The 25,035-nt window shown below is 39.2% G+C and overlaps 1 protein-coding gene across 2 annotated transcripts in view; it reads left to right on the top strand.

The window, feature by feature from the left end:
• The window catches only part of ABCB5 (ATP binding cassette subfamily B member 5), a 55,382-nt gene that overhangs the window by 14,444 nt on the left and 15,903 nt on the right, over window positions 1-25,035 (top strand). Inside the window, exons 14-30 of one of the 2 annotated variants that reach the window (XR_004358595.1) lie at window positions 273-476; window positions 1,323-1,493; window positions 4,034-4,195; window positions 4,660-4,884; window positions 6,905-7,051; window positions 7,555-7,659; window positions 8,444-8,521; window positions 9,574-9,657; window positions 11,621-11,824; window positions 12,652-12,752; window positions 13,920-14,060; window positions 14,550-14,706; window positions 16,745-16,942; window positions 17,866-18,072; window positions 19,032-19,178; window positions 19,681-19,976; window positions 23,576-23,578. Coding sequence is in view for 1 of the 2 variants with exons in the window: in XM_032696655.1 (XP_032552546.1) it covers window positions 273-476; window positions 1,323-1,493; window positions 4,034-4,195; window positions 4,660-4,884; window positions 6,905-7,051; window positions 7,555-7,659; window positions 8,444-8,521; window positions 9,574-9,657; window positions 11,621-11,824; window positions 12,652-12,752; window positions 13,920-14,060; window positions 14,550-14,706; window positions 16,745-16,942; window positions 17,866-18,072; window positions 19,032-19,178; window positions 19,681-19,878 (2,529 nt within the window). In the remaining variant the exon portion in view is untranslated. Of the gene's footprint in view, window positions 1-272; window positions 477-1,322; window positions 1,494-4,033; window positions 4,196-4,659; window positions 4,885-6,904; window positions 7,052-7,554; window positions 7,660-8,443; window positions 8,522-9,573; window positions 9,658-11,620; window positions 11,825-12,651; window positions 12,753-13,919; window positions 14,061-14,549; window positions 14,707-16,744; window positions 16,943-17,865; window positions 18,073-19,031; window positions 19,179-19,680; window positions 20,469-23,575; window positions 23,579-25,035 lie in introns of those variants that run through there. The other variant, XM_032696655.1, reaches the window with a different exon arrangement.

Below are 25,035 nucleotides of genomic sequence, written 5' to 3'. Positions count from 1 at the left end.
CAAAAAAACCCCCACCACAACAACCAAAAAAAACCCACCAAAAACCCCAATATCTTCTCTGTTTATGCTGCTACTCATCATTTGCCGGCTTGTACAGTGGATAGAAAAGCTGCAGTTGTAGCTTCTCCCCCAACATAGTTTTCTACTAAAGAAAACATTTTTTTCTTTCTTGACCTTGTAACTGATACTCAAGTCAAGTAATGGTAATTAGTTGCTTAATTAGGAACACAATGCATTTCCTCAACTTCTTTAACATACTCTTTTCCTCTTAGATTACCTTAGATGGTCAGGATATTCGGACACTTAATGTAAAGTGGCTACGAGAAAATATTGGAATTGTGAGTCAGGAGCCTGTTTTGTTTGCAACCACAATAGCTGAGAACATTCGCTACGGCAGAGAAGACATTTCTGATGCTGAAATTGAGCGAGCAGCCAAGGAAGCCAATGCTTTTGACTTTATATCTAGACTGCCTGATGTAAGTTCATTAACTTCTTTTGAGTGTAAGAATGGAAGGTCCATTTAGGCTGCTGTCCTGTTTCTGAGAAGGACAGCATGGAAATTTATGATATACTACAACTTCTCAAAATACTCTTATAGCCTCCAACAGCTTTCAGTTTAGGGAGTTTTTCCACTAGATATTGTACCTTTGGTTGCTCTCAAAGGACTTCTGCTGAAGTCTGGGAAAAAATGTTGATGCCTTAACTGAGGAGAAAGAGAGCTTCACAGCTATATTGCCATCCTTAATCATCTCATGAGGCATGGGAAGAGTTGGGCTTTTAAAGAGAAGATCCAGAAATCCAAAACCCTTTGTCAGAAGCTGTCTGTACATTCAATAGCAAATTGGTGGAGTGACTGGACTTTGAGACTTACCACTTTAGAGTAAGTGACACAGTCAGTAAGAACCAAGCAATGGCTCCAAGTGGGATGTCTCAGGTTCAGGAGGCAACTTTATAGGTCCTGGTTTGTTCCTATCATTCCAACCCTTTTGGAAAGGTAGACAGTTCTCAGTAAATACAGAGATGTCTTTTACAGGCTCACCTGGAGAAAGCCCAGGGTTTGGAGCACTCTCTGAGTGAGCAAGAAAGATCATGTTTTTAAAGAACCATAAGTTCAAAATTAGGCACCTAAGTGTGCAGTGGGGGTAGGAGGGTTTGGCTAAGGGTTAGCTGGATGGATATAGTTCCGTGTTTGCTCTGCCGATGCTCAAGTCACATGGATCAAGCTGTCTCCTGTCTAGAAGCCGAGTATTTACATTGCACAGAGGAATGAGGATTTCATTTGAGATGTCCCACAACTTCTGTTTTGTTCTCTCCTTTCTCAGAAATTTAACACCATGGTAGGGGAAAGAGGGGCTCAGCTGAGTGGAGGACAGAAGCAGCGAATAGCTATTGCTCGTGCCCTAGCAAGAAATCCCAAGATTCTTCTTCTGGATGAAGCTACGTCTGCATTAGATACTCAGAGTGAATCCATAGTACAAGCAGCTCTTGATAAGGTAGGACTCATGTTACTGAAACTACCAGCTGCCATGAAAAGGTGCAAGAGCACTTAAGAAAAATCAATGTTTGATTTTCAGTGCAGGTTTCCACTGGAACTGAGGACACTGGAAAATAAAATTTGGATGGACAATCAATTTCAGTGTTTTAACAGGGAGTTTGAACTATCAAAAATTTACATGGGCATCATGTTTGCTTTTTAGGATTTTTGGCTTTGCATTATTACTAACTACAAAGACACTTAGACATGAGAAACTGACTGTGGACCTCCCCTCTCTTTCTCAAATAATAGTTGTTCATTTGCTGGTCAAATATTGATGGCATCTTATCAAGGCAAGGTATGAGGACTGAATAGCCTTTTTCATGTAGATATATAGACATTTATATATGATATTCCTAGTATTTGTTCTTCATTGAATAGTTGCTTCATAATTTTCAGACAGCATTTGGGATTTAGCCATTTTCTTTCTTTTCAGAGACAGTGCAAACCAGAGGACAAAAGCAGAAAGTTACAAATACTTGAGTCTCTGCCCCACACCTCTTTTTATCAGCCCCACAGCTCTAGGGTTGGTGCTGCTGCAGAGAGAGCTGTCAGAGCTTATACCCATGTCTCTGATAAGCACACAATACCTTCCTCACAGCCCTCTTTCATCAGCAATTTCCAACAACATGTAGTGCAACCTAAAGGGTTTGACTGAAAAAGAACTTCACAATTGGGCTCTAGTGTTTTTTCTTTTGTTAATATTTATTTTAATGTACTTTTAAAAACTAAGTGAAAAATCCTGCTTTTCATTACAGTAGTTATGCAGAGAGATATAAATTACTAGTATGGCTCAAGGGAAATACAGAATTTGCCATCTTCATTGCCAGTCAATTTAAATCTGAGGTAAAATGCAGCTGTTTGTTGTATTCACATGATTCTACTGATATTAATATTGAGGTAACATGTAGATGCAAAAATAATATATAATTTTTATATTCATGATATAATTGCTGCAGAATTTGACACTAAAATGATTGATGCTTCAGACATAATTTAGCTTTCTTCTGCATGTTCTTTAATTTCATGATCAAATACTTTTTCTAGAAGCTCGTTGCTTCATTTAGTGCATAACAAAAAGGGAGGTCATTTAATTAAGTGGACTGTTCTGTATAGAATTCCTCATCCTTCAACATGTTCCCAGAATACACCAAAATGAGCCTTGAATTATAACTTAATCATCTTTTCACAGCTTTTTGATATCCATCAGTGTAGTCCCCAAATGGAATTTCCAGATTTCAACATCCCTGACTGGAAAAAATGATGCTAATATTGTTCATTATTTTTACAGCTGAAGAGCAGAGATATTAACCTCATGAGTGCTCAGTCTTTCTGGGCAGTAGTGTACACCTGTTTGTAGTTTACTCTTTTTCAGATAACTCTGAATCTTTTAAAGTATTTTGCTTGTTCTGATCACAGCTCCCAGCTGCAGTGGTGAAGGCTCTAGGCATTAGGGCACAGGCATGAAAACTGCACTGCAGACCTCCTGTGACAGGCTTTCAGTGACTTGCATCAAATCCATGGCAACTTAATGGCAGGCATAGGGAAAGAATTTGAATATCTGTGGAAGCATTCATCCACTACAGCTACCTTCATCTTCTTCATGCCTCTGTTCCTGTGCCCATATGATGTAGCAAGTAACTTCCAGCAGGCCCCTGGACCACAGAGCATGCTTGTTGCATGAGGTCCCCTTGGATTTCTCCTCCTGCCTCCATGCTACCATCTGCTCCAGGCATCAGGGATGAGGGAAGCTGACCTCTACAGCAGTTGCAACCTGGCACGTGCTACTTTGCTGCATGAGGACTGTGTGTGCCACTGGTCTGCAGGAGGGAGCTGGAGAGGGGTGGAACATGTAACCTCCTGACTGGGACTTCAGCAGCTCTTTCTGCCAAATCCCAACAGGATTATTGTCAAATTAGCTTATTTCAAAAGACTGGGAAAGTGCTTTATGGAGTAGCTCAAACCCATTTCTGACACCCGTTGTGCTCCACTCCTCTGCACTTTGCTGCTAAGCCTTGTCAGAAATCATGCTGTTGTTGTACTTCTAAAAATATACATGGGCAGTATATAAAGAAAATATCAATTCTTTATATACTTGCTATCCTAGCTTTATTTTCAGAAAGATCTAACTATTCTTACTGCATTTCCCCCTCATCCTTACATACACATGGAAACACTTTATGAGCACTTTAGCTCAAACAGTTCCAGTTTCATAAAAAGTCAAATAACCTTATAGTCTTTAATACCTGTATTGCCTGTCTAAAAAGATTAATGTAGCTTTCTCTACCTAAATTAATCAAATGAAGGTGTCCTTAGACTGTTAAACAAGGGACATGAAACCAGGAAGAAACATTCTTTGCTTTTAGAAAAGAAAATTATTATTGAAACTTTGATTTTTATTTTATATTACAAATCACTAAAATAACTTTGTTTTATTTCTGTGCTGTTTTCTTGCGCATTTGTACATTGATTTATTTTTTTTTTTTGTATTTCTGTAAGGCTCGGGCTGGCCGTACCACCATTGTGATCGCTCACAGACTGTCTACCATCAGGACTGCTGACACTATTGCTGGTTTTGAGAAAGGCGTCGTGGTTGAACAAGGAACACACAGTGAACTCATGTTGCAGAAGGGAGTCTACTATTCTCTTGTAATGCAGCAGGTAAGGGCAAATTTATTTATTTTCTTTCTCCATTTCACAAAGCTGTCAAATTATGGTAGGTGGAGCCATTTCCTCTCTCTACTTCCTGCACGTTGTCCAGCTGGCGGCTGCTCAGTCACTCCAGTCTGGGCACAGACAGAGAATTGCAATTCTTGGGGGTTTTACCAGTAAGTGTTTCACACTTACGTAACCCAATATGTCTAAAACATAAGTGAGTTGAAGGCACAGACTACATAATTATGTACTTAACCACAGAGGTGTTAGATTCTAGGTGGATTCCCTAGACTGCTAAAGGAAAAGAGGAACAAAAAAATCAGGATCGAATAGTCTACTCTTGCAGATTGAAATAACGTATCCTATAGGCAACACACAATTAAAACAGCAGTATTCATGAGCAAAAAAATTTACTCTTCCTTTTTTCTGCTCAAAATGCCTTATAATTGCATATCCTGAATTCTCACTAGGGTTGTGGCAATGATGTTCAAGATGATGGCACATCAGAAGATAATGAAGGCACAGAGGCTGAAGAATATGAGGAAAACATAAATCTTGTGGAAGAACTGACTCGTCAAGATCACTTTGAAGAATCTGTGATCTCTGGCAGAGGCAGCATTCGAAGAAGATCCAGCAGATATAAGAGCAAATCTAAGAAGTCCTTTGGAAAAAGGAAGGAAAAAAAGGAGGTGGAGGTTGGTATTAGAATTTCAGTTTAGAATTTTAATGATAACATAAATAAACTAAAATACAACAAAACCAAAAAGCACATAACTTTGACTACTTTTAAATAACTGGCTGCCATGTAACCTTCACTCTGGTGCTATTACAGTCAGTACACACCAGACTGAGTATTTGTCCTAGGAATCTGGGGACAAGCACTTGTGTCTTACCAAAAATCTTCCTTTTAACACTACTGAGTTAGTGTGGAACTGGAAAAAATTTGTGCTATTGATTTGTCACGCTTCATACAATTAACTGTGTTATTTCACTATTATTGATGTTTCAATTCTATCTAATTAAAACTAGTTGTGAGATTTCATTTGCAGGATTCTTTGCTTCCTGGTACACACAGTTGCAAATATTGGTGAATAATGCTATCCCTGGGGTGTGCATACCAAAATTCAAGGCACTTTGGAGTATCATACTACATTTATATCAAACTTTAAAAAAGAATCAAAACTCTAATATTTTGAACAACATTTTATTTAAAAGATCCATTATTCTCTCTGTCTTAGTGTATGCTCCAGTTCTAGAGGGTTTTTTCCGGATAAACAGTTTAGTTGACAAATATCATATATAAATAAAAGACATATAGGAAATTCAGGTTTTAGAAACAGAACTTTGTTTTGTCAAAGTTGAGTAAAACTTGCTCATGGCATCCATAAGAGCTGATTTCTAATAGATTCTGGATCAGACTTACAGTAAGCAGCTCAATAAACTTGATTTTGATTTTTTTTCTATTTTTTATTACTCAAACTACAGCTTTTTTTTTTTTCATGAAAAGCATTGGAAGAGTTGTTTGCTGTATTTTGGTGGGTTTGGAGTTTTTTTTTTTTTTTTTAGTTTTTTGACCTGATTTCAGGACTCTTGAAGTGAAGAAATAAAATCTAAATTCCAAAGTAAAACTATGAATCCTTTTAAACCTATGGAAGGTTAAAAGATCTCATCTGTAATGCATCATCTGATTATTTAAAATATTTGTGGAAGCTTTAGTATGATTTTTATCTATACATATTCCTTGTCACTAAAATATAGCATCCAGCTAACACATATTTCAAGTAGAACGAAAGAGCTGGATCCATTCCTATTATCACATAAAAAGTTACACAACCTCAAAAGATACTTTTTGGCTCTGTATTAATACTGCTTAAGACCTCAGAGGAAGTAGTGGGTGTCTATGCTCAAGACTTCAATATTTATCACATTCAGAAAAAATTAAGAAGTCAAGCATCCAGCCGTTGTAATTATTTCAGAAAGATCAGCCCATTCTTGTAGTTGAGGGTTAACCACCCTCATTCAGCATCTCAAACGCGGGATAAAATAACCAGGAAGCAAGAGCAACTTGCTTGTAATCCTGACTAATATTTTGTCTCCTTTCTGATGTTTTCACTTTTTGCTTTTCCAGAATTCCCCCTGTGGAGGCATAGGCACTTGAATAAATTTGTAAAGCAGGACAAGACATTTTTTGTGCTTTCGAAGCAAATACAGGCTGACTCTTACATATGCCTCTTTCATGCTTTTGGTAATGATGCATAGGCTATAGTTTGCAAAAAAGAAAAATGACCTCTCTACCCAATTGTACCACTACCAGCCCACTAACATTTAGCTCAATTGAAGCAATCTCTTCTGTGCTCTGAACAGTGAGACTTTTAGTTCTTTATAATGATTGCAGTGCTAGTTGCCATTCATGATGACCAGTTCTATTTGACTTTCAATTAACTGTCCTGGCCCTTCTCCCCTCACGACTTACCCTTCTGTTAAGTTTTTTGCCTTCAAATTTTTACAGTGCAGTTGACATTCTAGGATATGAAACAGCAAAGCAGCAGATCTCCAGCATGTTTGCTTGGTCTGAGTGCACAAAGAGGGCTTTCAGCTGCTTCCCAAGACAGTTCACTGCTCAAAGTCTAATGAGCACCCACTTTCTGGGGAATTTTATGTTGCAACTTTCCAAGGAAAGCCTGAAGTTTTTTACTGATTCTTTTCTTCTTTTAGGAAGAAAATCTCCCTGATGTGCCTTACTTAAAAATCCTGGCTCTGAACAAACCTGAGTGGCTCTATGTACTGGTGGGAGTGATTGCTGCTGCTGTCATAGGTGGGGTCCATCCTGCATTTGCTGTTATATTTGGAAAAATCATTGGGGTAAGTTTTTTGGCTGTTGTTTTTTCAGGTTTTTGGCGGGGGGGTTAGGGTGTTTCAGGTTTGGGGTTTGTTTGTTTTCCTTTGGTTTTTGGTTTTTTTGGCAAATGGATGTTGCAATCCTGAGCTTCCCTCATGCTCAACCACTCAGCCAGTTCTTCCTCTGTAAGTCTCTGGATGGGCTTAACTTGTATAAATGAATCCATTGCAAAATGTTAAAGGGTTCCTCTAGAGGCACAGCGTGGTGGAACTGCATTTGACTAGCACAGGAGAGGAGGAACATTGATGGAGCTGAGGTAACAAATTAGTGTGGTGTAGGTTAAATGGAAATCTGGACTTTGTCCTGGTCCTTAAACAGAAAGTTGACTGCAGATTGATTTCGAGATCCAGAATACCTGCTAAGAGAAATTAAAGTAGACAAGCTTCTTGAGATGAAGGCTGGTTTATGTAACTGACACTTGTCTATGTACTCATTTTTGTGGTTTGTTTTTATTTTTCTTGCATAGGCTTTTCAAGAAAGAGATCCAATTAAGAGGAATAAAAATACTTTGGTCCTTTCTTTGATGTTTCTTTTACTTGGAGTGATTATCTTAGCAGCATACATAATCCAAGTAAGTGTCATTACACTGAAATGTTAGAAGTTCTTAATTCCCCATGAGGCTGCAGATACAACTCATGTCAATGCAGTCTGAGAAGCAAAAAACCAATCAGAGCTTAAAAAGTATACAGAAGTGCCAGTTCTCTCTGAGATATGTGGGGTTTATGGTTATGTTTACTTAAAGATATATGTCTGTATTTGCTGCTGGTTTAAATAAGCCACTGAAGGCAGTGTGAATTCAGCATGATTGAAATCAAAGTTGAGGATCTGCCCTTAAAAGTCAAAGTTAATACTGACATTTCTCACTGACAGTCTATAGGTTCTTGCCAAAGTAAGCATAAAATAGACTCCTTCCATACCAGGCAGTGCTTTCCATACCATCAAGTAAACTCCATTTGCTGTCCTCTTACGACTCCTTTACAGATTTCAGGAAATACTTTGTGCCCATTGATGTCCATATCATAAAATCCATGGTTTGACTTCTGTGAGAGAATGTCTCTGGTCGCAGTCAAGAGTAGGGAGGCCAGTGACTGGATTAGGTTGATTTATCTTGTAGTGCTGTTGGGGCATAGGAATAAGGTATTACAATGAAGCTCCTGCCTTCCTTGACATGTTACTCTCTTTCTATGGGAAAACAGAGTTCTATGTTCCAGGAATGTGAAGGATGCTTTTCCTAGAGTAATGTATATTCACAGGGGGTTGTAGGATGCTTTTTGGTGTAATTGCTTTTGTTGTGCAGATTTATTAACAGAGTTACTGCACCAGATGAGAAAATATGACTCTTTTTGCTCCCCCAGGGATTCATGTTTGGGAAGTCTGGAGAAATGCTAACAATGAGACTGCGCTCTTTGTCCTTCAAAGCATTACTTCAGCAGGTATGAATTACACAGCTGGGGTATAAAGAGAACTAGGTGTCCTTTGAAGACTGTTATACGGTCCACGTGTAGTCTGGAGAAAAGAAAACAAAAGCATGTCTCTTCTACCACTAGCTTGGGAAAAAGTACGACTCTCCTGGAAATGTCCTAATCCATGTGCAATTCCGCTGAATGCTGCTACTGCAAGTAGTTTAATTTTGAAGGAGTGTCATTGCAAACATGCATATTTCTGGCATGCTAATATGCACACAGTATGCAGCTATCTGTGTGTGCAAGGATGACCAAAAAAATTTAACTTCCCTTTGCTTGGGTGGTTGTGATACAAGTATATAATATATAGATGTAAGTCTAATCCATTTAATTATTTATATTTAGATCTGCATAACACAATCTATAGCAAATAAAAAATCTGTTAATTTTTACTGGAAAAAAAAATCAAATTTCCCTATTACCCATGAGAAGAATGAAGTATTTATGTTAAACCCTTCCTGTTAAATTGTGCAATTTTGTTATTTGAGAATCACAGAATTCTCATTTTGTAATAATCATGTGAATATGTAACTTGGCACTCCACACATCCACTGGGGACAAGAACCTGTGTGTTCGTAGAAAAAACTGAAAGGGACTAGAAGACAATAAATTGGTGAGGAAAAAACCACCTGCTGTAGCCTTTGGAGGTAAAAGGGTCTCATTTTCTTTCAGTACGTACAAATCCTTTTGGGTCCCTTCCAACTCAGGATATTCTATGATTCTATAGTTGATGGAATAGATAATTCATAAGAAGAGAATAGTTAATGTCTTCAGGCCCAAGGAATGTCTGGGTAAAAGGGATTTATAATAAAAGTTTCTAAATGGGCACACTGGAAAAAACATCACAGCCAATAACACTTTGATTGTGAACAATTAGATGTTCTCAAAAGAATAATGCTTTTTAAACTTTTTCTTTTAGTTCACTTGGAAATGCTGACTACAGAGAAAGAATATTCAGTTAGTCATCATGACTTGTACTTTCTTGTAATTTTTGAAACAAAACTAAGTGTCTTTTCTTACAGGATATTGGATGGTATGATGATCAGAAAAATGCTGTTGGTGTTCTACTAACTCGTCTTGCTACAGATGCTTCCCAAGTCAAAGGGGTATGTTGATTCTTTTTTAAGGTATTTTTTCCTTAGAAATATTAATTGTGATTGGCAAGGGACACAGGATTATTTCAGAACACAGGGTAGTAAATCTACCCTACAGACTGGCAGATGGATTTACACTGTGTGCTGCAAACATATTGGAAGGGATTTCCCAGCTGATAATTTATGAGAACTATCAAAAATCCAGCAGATGTTCATGTACCTTTCATGTCCCCCCCCGCAAGTCTTTAAGCTAAGTATGTAATAACTGTAGACCATTTCACCATGCAAAGTGAAATCTGCATATGTGCTTGGGCCACAGTCATTGGACCCCAGGTTTTTACACTTCATGATGGGTGTCACCTGAGTGCCATAAAGAGGTTTGCACCTGCAGACGATGCAAACCCTTACTGACCTCAATGAAGAGAATTCTTCTTCCCATCCCCACAAAATGTGCTTCACAAAAAACAGACCAAACAGTAAGAAATACCCTGGCATTAATAAAGATCACCAGGGAAGGGCGATGGTCAAGGAAGTGAATGACTAAAGGCACTGATATGGGAGAGCTGGACACTGGTAGGAGAACATGGCAAATTCTGTACAATTCCTCCAACTGCTCACCTCATCAGCAGAGCCTGACAATCTGCCAAACATCTCTCTGTATTCCCTTCTCTTTTGGGGGTGGGGATGGGATAGTGGAAATCACTGCAGGACTTGAGGGGTAAAGTTTACTAGTTTATTTTAAGATATCTTTTTTTATTTTTTTCCCTTAAAATTTGTACCTTAAAAAATCCTTTAATCCCTACATTTTTCAGTCTCCAGAGACTTTTGTTTCTCTCTTGTCATCCTTCATTATGGGCTTGCAGTGAGAAAAGAGTCTTTGAAAAAATTTAGTCATTTTCATCTTTTAAAAGTTTGGTTTTTTCCGTGGCACTGAACTATATCACCCTGTCAGGGCAGTTGAAAGGAGGGGTGCACATGGTCCCCTACTACAGAAAGCACCTAAGGGCATGTACAGCTGTTGTTCTCTCTGGAGTGCTACAGTGTGTCAGTAAGTCAGTACCATGCCTCATGCTGCACTGGCTGAAGTTTCCAAATCCATCTTTATGTGCAACTCCTAGAACATATGGCAACAATTCACCCTGGCATTAGTTTAGTATTACTATCTTAAATTTTATTGAACAAGAAAAGCCTTTTCATGGCAGGAAAGTCTTTGGCAAAAGCAAGGATTCCTTTTGCTTCCTGCCCAAGGATTTTTGGGTTTTTTCCATCATACCAAATTTTGGAAGATGAACTATTTCCACAGGGCTGTTTGCAGGACTTTTTTTTTCTGCAAATCAGAGCCCACCCAAATGCTGGATGCTAATCATCTCTCATCTTAAAAAGTTTTTGGTGAAAAGGTTACATGGGCTGGGAGGAGATGGGAGTTCTTCAGTAGTAGTTAATCTTTCCTACTCATTATCCCACAGAGATAAAGCATTTCTGCAGTGGCCAAATTCAGATTTATTTTTTTTCTCTGAGAACCCAACCTAAAGTGCAGCAGTTGAGAACTTGAGGATGGGTATTTTCCACCACCATTAGTGTGGTGGGTCAATGGACGGCTGTTGTTAGAATCAAACCCCTGTTGCCTAATGCTGGAGACCCAGCCACCAACTTGCCTTACTGTGACAGTGGTCACAGTGTCCCGTGCCTCGCGTAGTACATGAAGTCCCAGATACATAATTCATTAAACTACTGTCATGACTAACTCTCTAAACTACTTTAACATCCCTTGAAGGCCTGAATGCTGGCAGGTTTGAAGAATGTCTAGGAATGCTTACGTAAGTAGGTGCATAATGTCCATGCACGCTACCACACACAGTTTCGTTTTCCAGTGGAACCTTTGGCCTTGGCTATAAACCAATTTGAAGTGGTGATATAAGTAACAAAAGGAAAAATCTAATGACAAATATTTGGGGGGCTTCTGGGGTTTTCTTAGGCAACCGGAAGCCGACTTGCCCTGATGACTATGGCTGTCTTTACCCTTGTGACTGCCATCACTATTGCATTTGTTTATGGCTGGCAGCTAACTTTGCTTATCCTGGCCTGCATTCCTTACATTATTGTTACAAATGCTGTGAGTACTAAGTCCATGTCTGGTCATGCCGCAAAAGATCAAAAAGCTTTGGAAGAGGCCGGAAGAGTAAGTTCTTCAATTTTAACTACAGGGTTATGGTGTGAGATCACTTTTAAGGACAACATTGTAGTTATATTATAGCTGACTCAATTGTCCAAGATAAATGAAGGGGAAAGAGGGGACAGGGCAGGGTGGGGGTTGAGGGGAATGTTTATACATCCTCAAGAAAAGCAAAACATAGATAACACTAACCAGCTGTAAATTAGGCAATAGAAATGCATTTTAAAGCCTCCACAGTGGATTTCTGGGTAGTGACAGCTGTAGCAGTAGAATCCCCAGCACTGCTGTGCCTTGTGCCTGGGGTGAGCAGTGTAGCTCTGCACTGCTCTGCTGCAACCAGAAGCATTGCAAATTTGGTACCTTTTTATTCTATCATAGAGGCAAACCATTAATGCACTCAAGAGTTTCAGAGTACTGTCTTCATTCACCTGATAGAGCTTTTCCAGAAGACAGAAGTAGTCCGTGCAAAAGAGCAAGCTGTAGCCAGATGACTGATGTTGGTTCTTATTTTATTAAATTGGGTTTAATTCATCAGGGCCACAACCCATGCATTAGAGCAGATGCTGCTGAATGCTTCCTGCATGCTGGTCCAAGGTTCTGAACTCAAATATATTGTTGGCTTCAGCCCCCACCATGTCTCACAGCTATGGAGGGAATAATTTCATTACTTGGGGCTTTCCTTCACTTGGGAATAGACATCAACCTCCTCCCTTAAGCAAGCACATTCTGATCTAAAATAATAAATGCTAGAGAAGAGATCAAGTGTTTAGGAGATATGTTGTAGATTGCAATTGTAAGGGATTATGTCATAATTGTTTTATCTCCCCATTTAGATTTCAACAGAATCGGTTGAAAACATAAGAACTGTGGCTTCACTGACCAGGGAAGAAGCATTTTATGAAAAATATGTTACTAGTTTGAATGGTCCATATAGGTGAGACTCTTTTTTGTTTAATGATTCTTTCTAAGTACACTTTACACTGAATATATGTTACAGAATATTGTGTTTGCATGTGTATGCCTACAATATAGGACATATGGTCACTCCATTTCAGCATATTGAAATGGATACATTGATTCTACTTAAGTCAGGAACTGACAGTTCCACCACACACTTTATAATATGAATCAGTTTTATTCCCCTCATATGACTTTGAAACCTTGAAATGAACTTCATATGTTTCCCTAGTTTGACCTGCTACATCCCACTGACTTGTCTTCACTGAAATGAGTTGAATCACCAGGGATATAAGGTTTTTCTAGCTCCATTTTACTTAAACAAAATAGCCCTAAATCCACTTGTTTCTTTACTCCTGCAAATAACTAATGTAAACAAAGGTATTGAAAAAATGTATTTCAATCTGTTCTGAGCCAAAATGGTATTAAAATTCAATCTCTGGTGAACTGGTAATAGCCCAGATTTGACCAGGATGCTAGGCTGAGCTGTCACAGATCTCTGATTTACAGTTCAGACTAGAAAGATTTCCTCTTCCTCAGAGAGCATCCTTAACAATGAGGGCAGAGAGTGCTCCAGACTCTGATTCAGTGCATGTTCAACTAGTTACACAAAATGAATCTTCTCCAGAGGGATGGATTGAAAAATAGTGGCTTTGTCTGAATCCCTGTGGGGATACCCAGCAATATGGCCCCTCTCTGAATCAGGATGAGAGGTCTTTCTGCTCAGATGGGATGACCTGGCAGAAGTCTGCAGGTGGCTCTTAGGCTGAGCTGGAGCCTGCTTGTTTCCTTAATAAAATGGGTCATATGGGGTAGTTATTAATTTATTTTATTTTAACTGTTTTAGTAACCTACCCTGCTATAAAAACAAAGGGAGGGGATTCAAATTAACAAAGCTGAGGATCAAGGATCTCATTGCTTTCTGTCCTAAGGGCAGTTCTGTGTCATGAAGGGGGGGGGGGGGGGGGGCACTTAGGGTCTGGCAGAGGTTCTTGTGAACACATATGTGTTGTGGGCTGATTTGTTGTGTTTTCAGGGGGTGAACTGTATTGCCTGAAAATTTTAATCCAGAAGTCTGGGTAACCCCCAGTGCCTTCTGTTTCTCTTTTATGAATTATTTATGGAAAGTGTCTTTCTTTATCAGAGATTCTCTGAAAAAAGCCCCTTTCTATGGATTTAACTATGGAGTAGCTCAAAGCGCAGAGTACTTTATTAATGCTGCAGTCTTCAGATTTGGAGCATGGCTCATTGCTAATTGTCTGACCAACTTTGAAAATGTATTTATGTGAGTATACTTTATAAAATGTAAAAAAACCAAAATCAGTACATGGGATAGTGATTTCAATGCATGCAAATTATTTTATCAAATTACAGAGGTAACAGGGCATAGAGATTCAGAAATTCAGTCTGGTTGAGAGTGTTCTTTGTGCATAAAGGCTGTTTTGGGGAAAGGTGAATATTTGGGCAGTGAAGCAGTAAGAGTGAGCAGCAAGCTCAGCATACCTACTCTGGTGAAGCCTTTGGCCTTCGATGCTCCTTTGAGGCAGAGGGCATTACATAGAGAAGTGACGTGATACCACTGTTCATCCGTAAAGTAGCTGTGGGAACAAATAGAACTACCTAATACTGGATGATATTGTGGGGGGTGAGGAACTCCAGAAATGTCATAACCTAAAGATGCTAAAAACTTTATCCTGAACATTTGTTTTACACGTAAGGAAATAAATACATTGTTCTCCCTGAAATTAATTGTGCTTTTTCTTTTGCCTTTTAGAGTCTTTTCTTCTGTCCTATTTGCAGCTATGAATGTTGGTCAGTCTGCTTCTCTGGCACCAGACTATGGCAAAGCTAAAATGTCAGCCAAAAAAATCTTTCAGCTTTTGGACAGAAAACCTGTAATTGACAGTTACAGTGAAGAAGGTGAAAAATTGGTAAGCATTGGGAGTATTTTGGCTTGGGGTTTTGGGGGATTTGGGGATTTTCTTTGGATTTGGTGGGGGAGGTGTTTTGGGGGAGTCTTTTTTTCAGAAAAGATGTTGTAACAAACTAAATTAATGTCATAGTTTTTAGGGTGTCACAAAGCGTGGCAAAGTTAGGGTGACCTAATAGCGGCCTTCTAGTACCTGAAAGGAGCCTACAAGAAAGATGGGAAGAGATTTTTTACAAGAATGAAAGGACGAGGGATAATGGCTTCAAACTGAGAGAGAGGAGGTTTAAATTAGATACTACGAAAAAATTCTTACTGTGAGGGTGGTGAGGCACTGGAACAGGTTGCCCAGAGAAGTTGTAGATGCCCTATCCCTGGAGATGTTCAAGGCCAGGCTGAGCAAGCTGTTCTTGTGAAAGGTGTCCATTCCATGGCAGGGGGATTGGAAGTAGGTGATTTTTAAGGTCCCTTCCAATCCAATCTGTTCTGTGATTCTATGAAAAGACAGATGTTATATAAGATAGTGGCATTTACTCATTATTTCTGAGTTTCAGTAAAAAAATGTGTAGCCTATAAGGTAGTTTTTCTCTAAATAAGCAAAAAAATACTTTTCATTCTACTGACTGACATCTTAAATGATTTCAGGAAAACACTGATAAATGTCAATTCCAATAAAAGTTGTTGTTGTCTTTGTAAGAGTTTATAGGAGAAATAGAATATAAATGCATTATTCTACTTTGTAAATGAGAGACTAGTTCCTTTAGAGACAGAACAGTTTTGCCAGAATCCATCCTATTCAAATGGTGAAAACTCTTACAAGTAAAAAAGTGTGTTCTTGTGAAGTCAAAGTGAACTTAATGAATAACTTGGTTTGCTATAAAGTTGGGTAGGAAATGACACAACAAGGAAAAACCAACAATAATGACAAGTAAAAAAACCAAAGCATACTCAAAAAATCCCCAAAAAGCCTCACCTTTAAACCAAAATTGTCATTAGGGAGGCTGACCTCAGCACTTGTCAAATTTCTGCATGAAATGCTTTCAATTTACATGTTCTGGAAGATTTATATTTGCACATCCAGGTTCATCTAAGTTTAAAATTAACTTCCCAGGTAGGTTTTAGATGGTAGCCTCTGCTTAGGAAGCCATAATCCAGTTTCTATAACTTTAAGCTTATATACAGGATTTTCAGCCTTTAAAATTCTCAGCACACTCACATACCTTCTTGAAACAAGGTTCTCTGGCACAAACATTGAAAGACTTGGCAGAAGGTCTCCAATAAAATAAAGCTTAAGTGAAAGCATTTCTGGTATAGACGGGACTCGAATAGCACTGATGCCGGTGACGTCAGCAAAGCAAAGCTTTGAGCCTGTTAAATTAGATCATCTTTTGCTGTGAGAGCATTGTACCAGTGATGCTGCAAGTATGTACATAGGACTGGCTCATACCTCAAAGAATAGGAGAAGCAATAGCCTTAGCTTGTGCCCCCTTTCTTTCACTTGTCCTTAAATATCAGCCTGGCTAGAATGGATAGTTAACTATCACATCTTTTTAAAGCACAACTTGTCCTCCATGCCCATGAATTACCTACCAAAGAATTTAGCTCTGCTGTCTTAATCTCTGATTTTGACCTTGTGTTACATTCACTCAAATTGTGCTACCTCTGCAGTGTGATATCAGAAAAGCAAGTGATATAGTTTATATAATAAATGGAAGAGCCTCAACTAAATGTGTTAGAAATGAAAAGTACAAATGTTGTTTATTTGTCTATTGATATTCTTTTCAAAGGTGAAGTGAAAAATAGGTACAAGACATGCAGAAAACTCCTTCATAAGGATCTAGTGACTTACATCTGCAGATCATCGTATAACTAGTACTATGTTCAGTTTGATATGCAATTTTAAAAGAACTTCAAAAGCTCTTTTGAAAAAACCCTCCCAAACTCTCTCAGTTCTCTCACTTTAATAATCAAGTCTTAACAAGTGTTATAGTTAAAGCTAGTAAACACTAATATGAGCATGTGAACTCTCTCCTGCTTTTCAGAGCCATTTTGAAGGCAACATTGAATTCAGAAACATCCATTTTGTATATCCAACAAGGCCAGAAGTTCAAGTTTTGCAAGGACTCAGTGTGAAGGTTAACAAAGGACAGACTCTCGCATTAGTAGGAAGCAGCGGCTGTGGAAAAAGCACATCCATTCAGCTCTTGGAGAGATTTTATGACCCTGTGGAAGGACAAGTGGTAAAAATAGACTTGTGTGGCTATTAATAACAATTAAATCTACAGGACTCTTTATCTTCCGAGGTTTCATAGGCATTCGACAATCCTGGCAGTATCTCTGTTAGGATGCCTTTTTTAGAGGTGTACATGACTGAGTCTGTGGCTCCAGTGCAGCTGTAGGCAAACCCAGAACCCCTGTCATTGCCTGCCTTGTGCATTTACCCACGTGTAGCAGCTCCAGCACCCATGTTGGCACGGTGTGCAGGCTCAGGGCACAGATCTCATCAGGGAAAGCAATGACCATGACCATGTGAGACTCCATTACCTCCCCAAAACTGCTCACACCCTGGTCACACAGGGGCATAACATTCATGTCTCTTGCTTGTCAGTGTGTGAATTTTCTTGCTGATATGAATTCAAAAATTAGGGGCATAGAAACATGCTTCAGATAACACAAATGTAATCTCATAGAGATGTTACTATGTCACCATCAGAAAGTGACAATGGGCATTTTGATGCAATCCCTGTTAATGGGCATAGAAAGTCCAAAGAAGCCTCCTTGGAGGTTGTAAGATTAAGGTAAAGACCTTCAGCTGAGAATATTATTGTTGTGTTCAGCTTCTTAAGGGGCAGGCTTTCCTGTGAGCTTCCTGGTGGTCAGTAGGGCTGGAAGGACTGCAATAACAGCCTGTGATCTGCATGTTGTTTCCATCTGCTGGGAAATGGAAGAAAAACCACACAAAATTAAAAACTAATGAAAGGAAATATTTCATCTATTCTGCTGGTTCTTTTCCTCTTTGCATGCAAAAAAACTGACTTGATTTCATCTGGGAATCTAACATGTAATGGGCTTCCTCTTACCATTCATGTTTCCTGTTTACAGTGTGTATCTGTGGATGAGCTCTGTAGCCAGCTTGGCATCATGTTTCTGTTGCTTTTTCTAGCTAGCAGATGGATTTGATACCAGATCACTGCATTTACAATGGCTGAGGTCCAGACTGGGCCTGGTGTCACAGGAGCCTGTTTTGTTTGACTGCAGCATTGCCGAAAACATTAGTTATGGAGACAACAGTAGGGTGGTTAGTCAGGAGGAAATTGAAGCAGCAGCTAAGGCAGCAAATATTCATGCCTTCATTGAAAAACTGCCAGAGGTAAGAGACAGTGATCTTCTCTTAACAGTGTGATAACCAGATTTTTGGAATGATACAGAGAAATATATGTAGTGCTCACTTACACAGATAACTTAACAATGCACATTTTTGTTTCCCTTAATAAGAAAAAGTATAGAATTTATGTTTTAAAATGTCAGTGTCTTTCAAGCTTAAAACCCCTTTTAGTTTGTTCAAAAAAAAGCCTGTATTTCCAGAATGTAGTGGTAGACAAAGCAGAATATTTTGGGGGAGGGGGACCATAATTTTTTTTATATATTTTTCCTTTGACAGCAGAAACTTCTCAAGTTACTCTGAGAAAGAAATCTTATTTTTCTAAAATAATTTAGTAAAATGAAGTGGTCTATTTCTAATTGAAGGGACATGCACAGGAGCATTTCTTGATAAATTCAAAGGGGCAATAAATAAGAAGTGAATGACATGACATTTGACCTTCATGCCTGCCAAGAATTTGGCTCTAACAAGGAAAAATGCGTTGATAGTTTGTTTTTGCTGTAGTTCTGTGTATCTGAAAATGATGTAATCGTGCTGAAAAATATTTTGTCTTCATTATGACTAATGATATTTAGGATTCTTTATTCACAAGCAATGCAAGATCAAGTTCTTCATGTATATAGTAAGCATTAAATCTCCAGTTACTCTCATGATAATATGCTCTGTGGACACCTCGGTACTGTATCACTGCTAGTACCATTCAAGATATATGCCACTCTTTGGAGGAATAAATTTTCAGACTGTGTATAAATGTGTGTGGCTGTATATATAACTGCTCATACTAGAGATGTTTATAAAGTCCTAGCTTTATTAAAACCACTTGCACTAACCCTTTCTTTCAAGATGGAAATAACTAATAACTTATAGCCAAGCATAAAATTTTACTTTTCTAATCTTCCTTCTGTAAGAGTATTCACAGGTGATCTTTTCTATTTTTCAACATCCAGAAATATAATACTCGGGTGGGTGATAAAGGAACACAACTTTCTGGAGGTCAAAAACAAAGAATAGCAATTGCTCGTGCTCTGGTTCGTAATCCTGCTGTTCTACTTCTGGATGAAGCTACCTCTGCTCTTGACACAGAAAGTGAAAAGGTGAGTAATGATTATTTTGTAAAATATTTGTCTATGCACATGGCTAGCTGATTTCTGTAGAATGAAATTAATGCAAACATGTTACAAATGCTCAACTGTGAAACAAGAGGGCAGGTGTGTCATGGTAGCTTTTCCGCCTGAAAGTTGTGAACTACACTAGGAAGTTGTGCACATCTGCTAAATAAAGAAGGAAAAACACCATGTGGAGCTGATTCTCCTCAGTTGTCTTCCTATTAGCTGTATTTGATGGTAAATATTGAATTTGTGTTCTAAGTGATGCTAGATGACTGAGAACCCACTTCTCTGTGTCTCATGCTTGTTTGATCAGGCTCACTGGCCCTAGTGAGAAACCCTGTTGAGTTAGGGTCTCCTGTATGCACTGACTTGTGTATCTGTGGGAGATATATTCAAGTGATAACACAGAGTGAGAATCAAATGTAGTTCCCATGACAAGTTAAGACTTCCCAGATGCTAACAGCATTCTCATGATATCTGTATGCAGATTGTCCAGAAAGCTCTGGATAATGCCCGGCAAGGTCGAACCTGCATCATCATTGCTCATCGCCTGTCAACCGTGCAGACAGCAGACATCATTGTGGTGATCCAGAACGGCAGGGTGGTTGAGCAGGGCACCCACAACCAGTTATTAGCAAAGGAAGGACACTACTATGCCCTTGTAAATGCACAAGTCTCTAATTAGTGCTACTTACAGAGGTTTTAAATTTATTTTTTTTTATGGGAAGACATGAAAAGCTGCGCGGAGGATTAACATTGGCTGTGCCTGTGCTGATGGAACAGGTTCACAGGGCAGTCCTAGGGGCTGAATGTGCTGAGCAGCTTGGGGTGTCATGAGATTTGGAAGGAGCCAGACCTGAATTAGTCTCACGCACACCACAGCTGAGGTGGGCACCCTGCTCTCGCTGTCCCCCCAAACCCTGGCCCATGCCAGCTGCCATGGACCAAGGCAATATCAGTGTGATAGTGATTAAACAGCAAGCTGATGCTTGTGCTTGCCCTCTTCTTCACAAGCCAGATACAGTTATGAAGTCATCTGAAGTTAAAGGTGACTGTCAATTCTTACTGACAACTGAGATTCCAAATAAAAGCCTTTGTATTAAATTTAAAGAGAGGGGGTTGGATATGTGGGTTTGTGGGTTTTTTCCTCGCTTTAGGCCACATTTCTGGTATTACTGTACTTCACACATTTCTCGGAGATTCAATATTGTATTTCAGACAATAATTGTAATAGTTACAAGCTGTCCATATCAAGATAAACTGATATAAAAGATACCATTGTTTTGCTGAGTATTTTTCAAATGCTGACTCAACAAAGTTTAACTGTTCTTTGCATCCATTAGGATAATTTTAGAAGTCTTGTGGGGGGAACTAAGATAGCTTCTTTTGGAGTGGACTCATGTCAGCCATACATATAACTTTTCTTTAAAAAAAAAAAGTGGTTTTCAATCTGTGATCTTTTATTTTGAATAGACATGGTACTTAGGGACATGATTTAGGGGTTTTTACAGTGTCAGGTTAAGAGTTGGACTTGACAATTTAAAGGGTCTCTGACAATCAAAGTGATTCTATGAATAATTTTAAAGATTGTTTGAAGTGTTGGCAAAACCTGTTTACCCATGTACTTTAATAATTGGTTATTCCTCAGGGTGCTGCAATACATCCTTTAACAGTTGAAGAATATATACTGTGTAGTTAGAGTGACTCAGCAGCTGGGATTTTTTGGCTGGTTAAACTCGATTGCAGCATTTTAATTTTCCAAGGCTTTGCACGTGGCTTTGGGTTAGGATTTATGGCCTGGAGCAACCTGCAGTACTTTATAATTTCCAGATTGCAGCAAACAAAACTTACAGTAATTGCTATTTCCTTTCTTCATTTCTATTATTTTCCAGCGTCAGGATCTGTGAGGGGAATAAAACACTCAAAAGGAAAACAAATTCTGATCTCAGGTTTGCCAAAATAAATATAGTTCCTCTCCCTCACAGTTTTCCTCAGGGACTGTTTCAAGAGGAGTTTTCATTCATTCAGGCACCCCTCTCATGTGATTTTTTTCAATTTCTTGTGATAGGCAGATACTATGGAACTGCTACCCTTATAACATTCCCAATTATCTAACGTGGGCTCCAATTAAATCCCTTTTCCCTGTTTTGTTTCTGCACTGGAGTTAAAATTACAAGCACTAGATTTTGATTCTCAGTTTTGAACATAAAAAAGAGAACTAACTTCAGCATACGCTGTATCTGCTACTTTCCTTAGCAGTGGGTGATTTTTGCCCAGTTCCCTCTCTCAGGCCACCTGCTGCAGCAGTGCCAAGTGGACAGGCATCTGTGGTGATCCTGCACCAGGGAGAGGGTTCCCTTTCATGGTACCAAAATTGCTCCCTGCTCATGGTGACCTCGAGGCAGAATAAGAACTATCAAACCAGTTTACAGCTCTTAGGCACCTTGAGGATCTGTGGATTGTTCTAGGATCCCTAAGGATCAGGCTGGATGTTACTCATGGAGGTTGAGGCCCAGTAAGATCCTCAGAGTGGGGAACTGTTTCCATTGTGTATTACTGGGAAGCACCAAAAGAATGGAAAGTGGTAATGAGAAAGAGAATTGGGCAAAAATCACCCAGGAACACACTTGTCATGTGATGGTCATGTGTTGTCCACGTGCTGGGCCCACCTGCCCTGGCCCCGCACCAGGGAGAGAGTTCCCTGCTCATGGTGACCCTGAGGCAGAAGGAGAACTTTCGGAGAAATAAAGTAATTTTGTACTTTTTTGGGTAGATGTATATGTGAATAACAAATCTTTGTAATATTGCAATTCATTATGATCTGTCACAGTAACGAGTAAGATGAAGTAAAAAAGAAATGAATTTAAATATATAAATAGAGGAGATAAAAGTCACTAGGCTCTGTAACATAATGAGTCCTCTAATGTCAGGGGCTAGTTAATAGAGCATCTCTGTGGAAAATACTGTGTTCACATCCATGCAGATAATGGAGACAAATCCAGAACATGCTTCCTTCCCCCCGGTTGGAATTATTTACTAGCTCTGGGGCAAGAGGAGTGAGGAAATATGTAGTATTTGACCTGGAATGCTGGAAGAGCTGCAGTATGGTCAGCCTAGAAAAATAAGTTCTGTGAACTGTGTTTCCCCCTGTTTGCCATTTCAGAGGTCAGCATTACCTACCATGGGAAAAAAAGTGACTACACTTGCATCCCTTTTGGCATGTTCATCTCACTTGCTTACACAGAGCATTCTCATGCTGCAATAGCAGGACAGCCTCAGTATCTGGACAGCTCTGTTATGTTAAAGATCATTCCTTATGGAAGGACAGGTATGGGTTTTGGCTGGAGCCAGAAGGAGCATGATGGAAGGAGCGTGTGTGCACTGCTGTGGGCTGCAGCAGTCGTGTGGGGAGAGAGCTGTGCTGCAGAAACGACCTGTGCTTGGATATGATTAAGAAGCAGAAATAGAAAACACAATTGAAGTAAATGGTGTTGATTTACCAAAGTTCACAAGTGAGGTGTTATGTAACATACAAACATATTTTACTGATTTATCTCAATACAAACAATACTAAAAGCCACTCATATCACAGTCCTGTTTGAAAGATCAGCTGCCAACCTGAGAAAAATACCAGACAGAAACAAGTCCTGCCCAACACAACAGTGTGAACAAGGAAACAGTAAAATCCCCAATACCTGCCCTGACAGAAAATCTTATAAGGACACATTTTAAAAGCAGAGGATTTGTTGGCCCCACCAAGTAAACACTCAGTTGTTTTCTTTCAAATGCCTCATGAGTGCCTTTTCTGAAGTCTTCACTCTCTTTTCTGGGATGTCATATTTTAATAATTCCATAGGAGGCTTAGATCAGTGCTGGAATTAAGCAAACGTCTGAGCTAAGTGCTTCTTGTCTGATCACGAACGAGGTTTTAGGTGTTGCTTGGCAAGAACGGGCTAATGTGTTCTCTTCACCCCTATCCTTGTGGTAGGCATTTTAGAGGTGAGGTCCACAGCGACACCAGCAGCGACCCACCATATTGTGGGCACATTTGGAGAACTCCAGCCCTGGCTTGTGCAGGATTAGGGGAGGATTTTAACTCTAACACCTGGGGTATATGGCAGCACAGAACAAATATTTTGGCAAAAGCATGTGATTATAAACATGTCCTGGTTCCAGCCAGGACAGGGGGAATTTTTGCAGTAGCCAGGAAGGGGCATGGCCAGAAGTTATTCTATACCACCTCATGTCATTGATGGGGGTGGGGGAGGGGAGTCTCTTCTGAAGAGGAGAGGTTCCTACCAGTCAAGTAAACATTAAAGGGGGAATGCACCACCACATCCTGGTTCCGAGCCAGAGGGAGCGGTTGGGTGGCAGAACCAGAGGGAGTGGTCATGGTGGTGTGACTGCAGGCAGGTCAGGTCAGGCTCTTCAGTGAGCATTTTGCACGTGAATCCCTCTCTCTTTTGTACAGCTTTGTTATTAATATTGCTGCTGTTGCTGTTTGTTTTCTTATCTCATTGCTGTTTCCAGTAAATTGTTCTCATCTCAATCCATGATCTTTATCTTTTGTGCCTCTAATTCTGCCCTCCAGCTGGCCACAGGGGGAGGGGAAAAAGGAGGGAGAGCAAGCGAGCAGCAGCATGGTTTGGAGAGTCTCAGTGGGAGCACTAAATTGGAAAGTACCATTTCTAAACCATGACAAAACATTCTATCAATTTACTGTTTTCCAAACAGCATTATTCCTAATTTGCCAATAAGTATTTTAAACTACAGAAGGGCTGTTTAGTTTTAATTTGAATTTGTATAGTATTAATAACAAAACATTTAAAAATCTTTGATAAAAAAGAAGTATTCTGGATTAAGAAAGCATCTAACTTTATTATTGACCAAATCTAGCCTCTCCCAACAGGAGAAGAATTTCACTGATTCTTGCACTAAAAATGCTACCTAATGTGCACTTATTATTGTGAAGGAAACACATCAGCCCATACTTGTCAAGGAACACCAAAGGCCTTGTTCATGACTAGACAAGAAGAACTTAGCCCAGACACTTGCTTTAAATTTGCCAAAGTAAATAGTTGCCCTCCTTCTGAGTCGTAACTAGTTCAGTTTCTTAACCACTGAAATTAATCACTTCACTCTATTGTAGCTGGAACATAGCTGTTAAATTTGATTGAAACTGCCGTTGTTACGCTAGTTACAATGTTAATTATGAATACAGACTGAAGCCCTGGAGATCGAATAAGCAGTTGAACTGGAGTGCAGAGGACCCAATTGTCTTCATGGCCTTAAAAGAGTTAATTGTCTGTTTTTATGTGCAATGAAGTGCACCACTCCCCATGGCTGTCAATGTTTCCCACATCGTGGGAAACATGTGCTATTTCAGTTTGAAATACCTGTTTGCAATTCATGAATAATGCTGTTTGCAAAACAGTAAATTAAGATAATGCTTATCATCCCATTTTTTTCCAAAATATCTACTTAGCTCTGCAATCTATAAAATTTAAATTTATGGTAATCTAAAGCCTGCAAAGTACGCATCCTAATAAAGAGGGTATTTAATAATGCTGTCTCTATGGCAAGTAGGAAAACTTTCATTAAAATTGCAATTCACAATCCTTGTACTTTTAGTAATTATCTTCTTCTTTTGAAAAGAGGGGAGAAAAGAACAACTGGAGTTTTTTAGGGTCAGCTGAAATGCCAGTACATCAATGTGTACCTGGATTAGATTTACGAGTTTCATTAAAATTTAAAGAGTTTGCAAAATTCCACAAAACAATCTATGGCAGACAATACCTACTCAGTCCTCTTTTGGCTACCATCACTGCACATTGTACTGCTG

The sequence above is a fragment of the Chiroxiphia lanceolata genome, chromosome 1, assembly GCF_009829145.1.
Source record: "Chiroxiphia lanceolata isolate bChiLan1 chromosome 1, bChiLan1.pri, whole genome shotgun sequence".
Lineage (NCBI taxonomy): Eukaryota > Metazoa > Chordata > Aves > Passeriformes > Pipridae > Chiroxiphia > Chiroxiphia lanceolata.
Note: the sequence above shows the minus strand (reverse complement) of the source record. Positions and strands in the feature narration are given on the sequence as shown.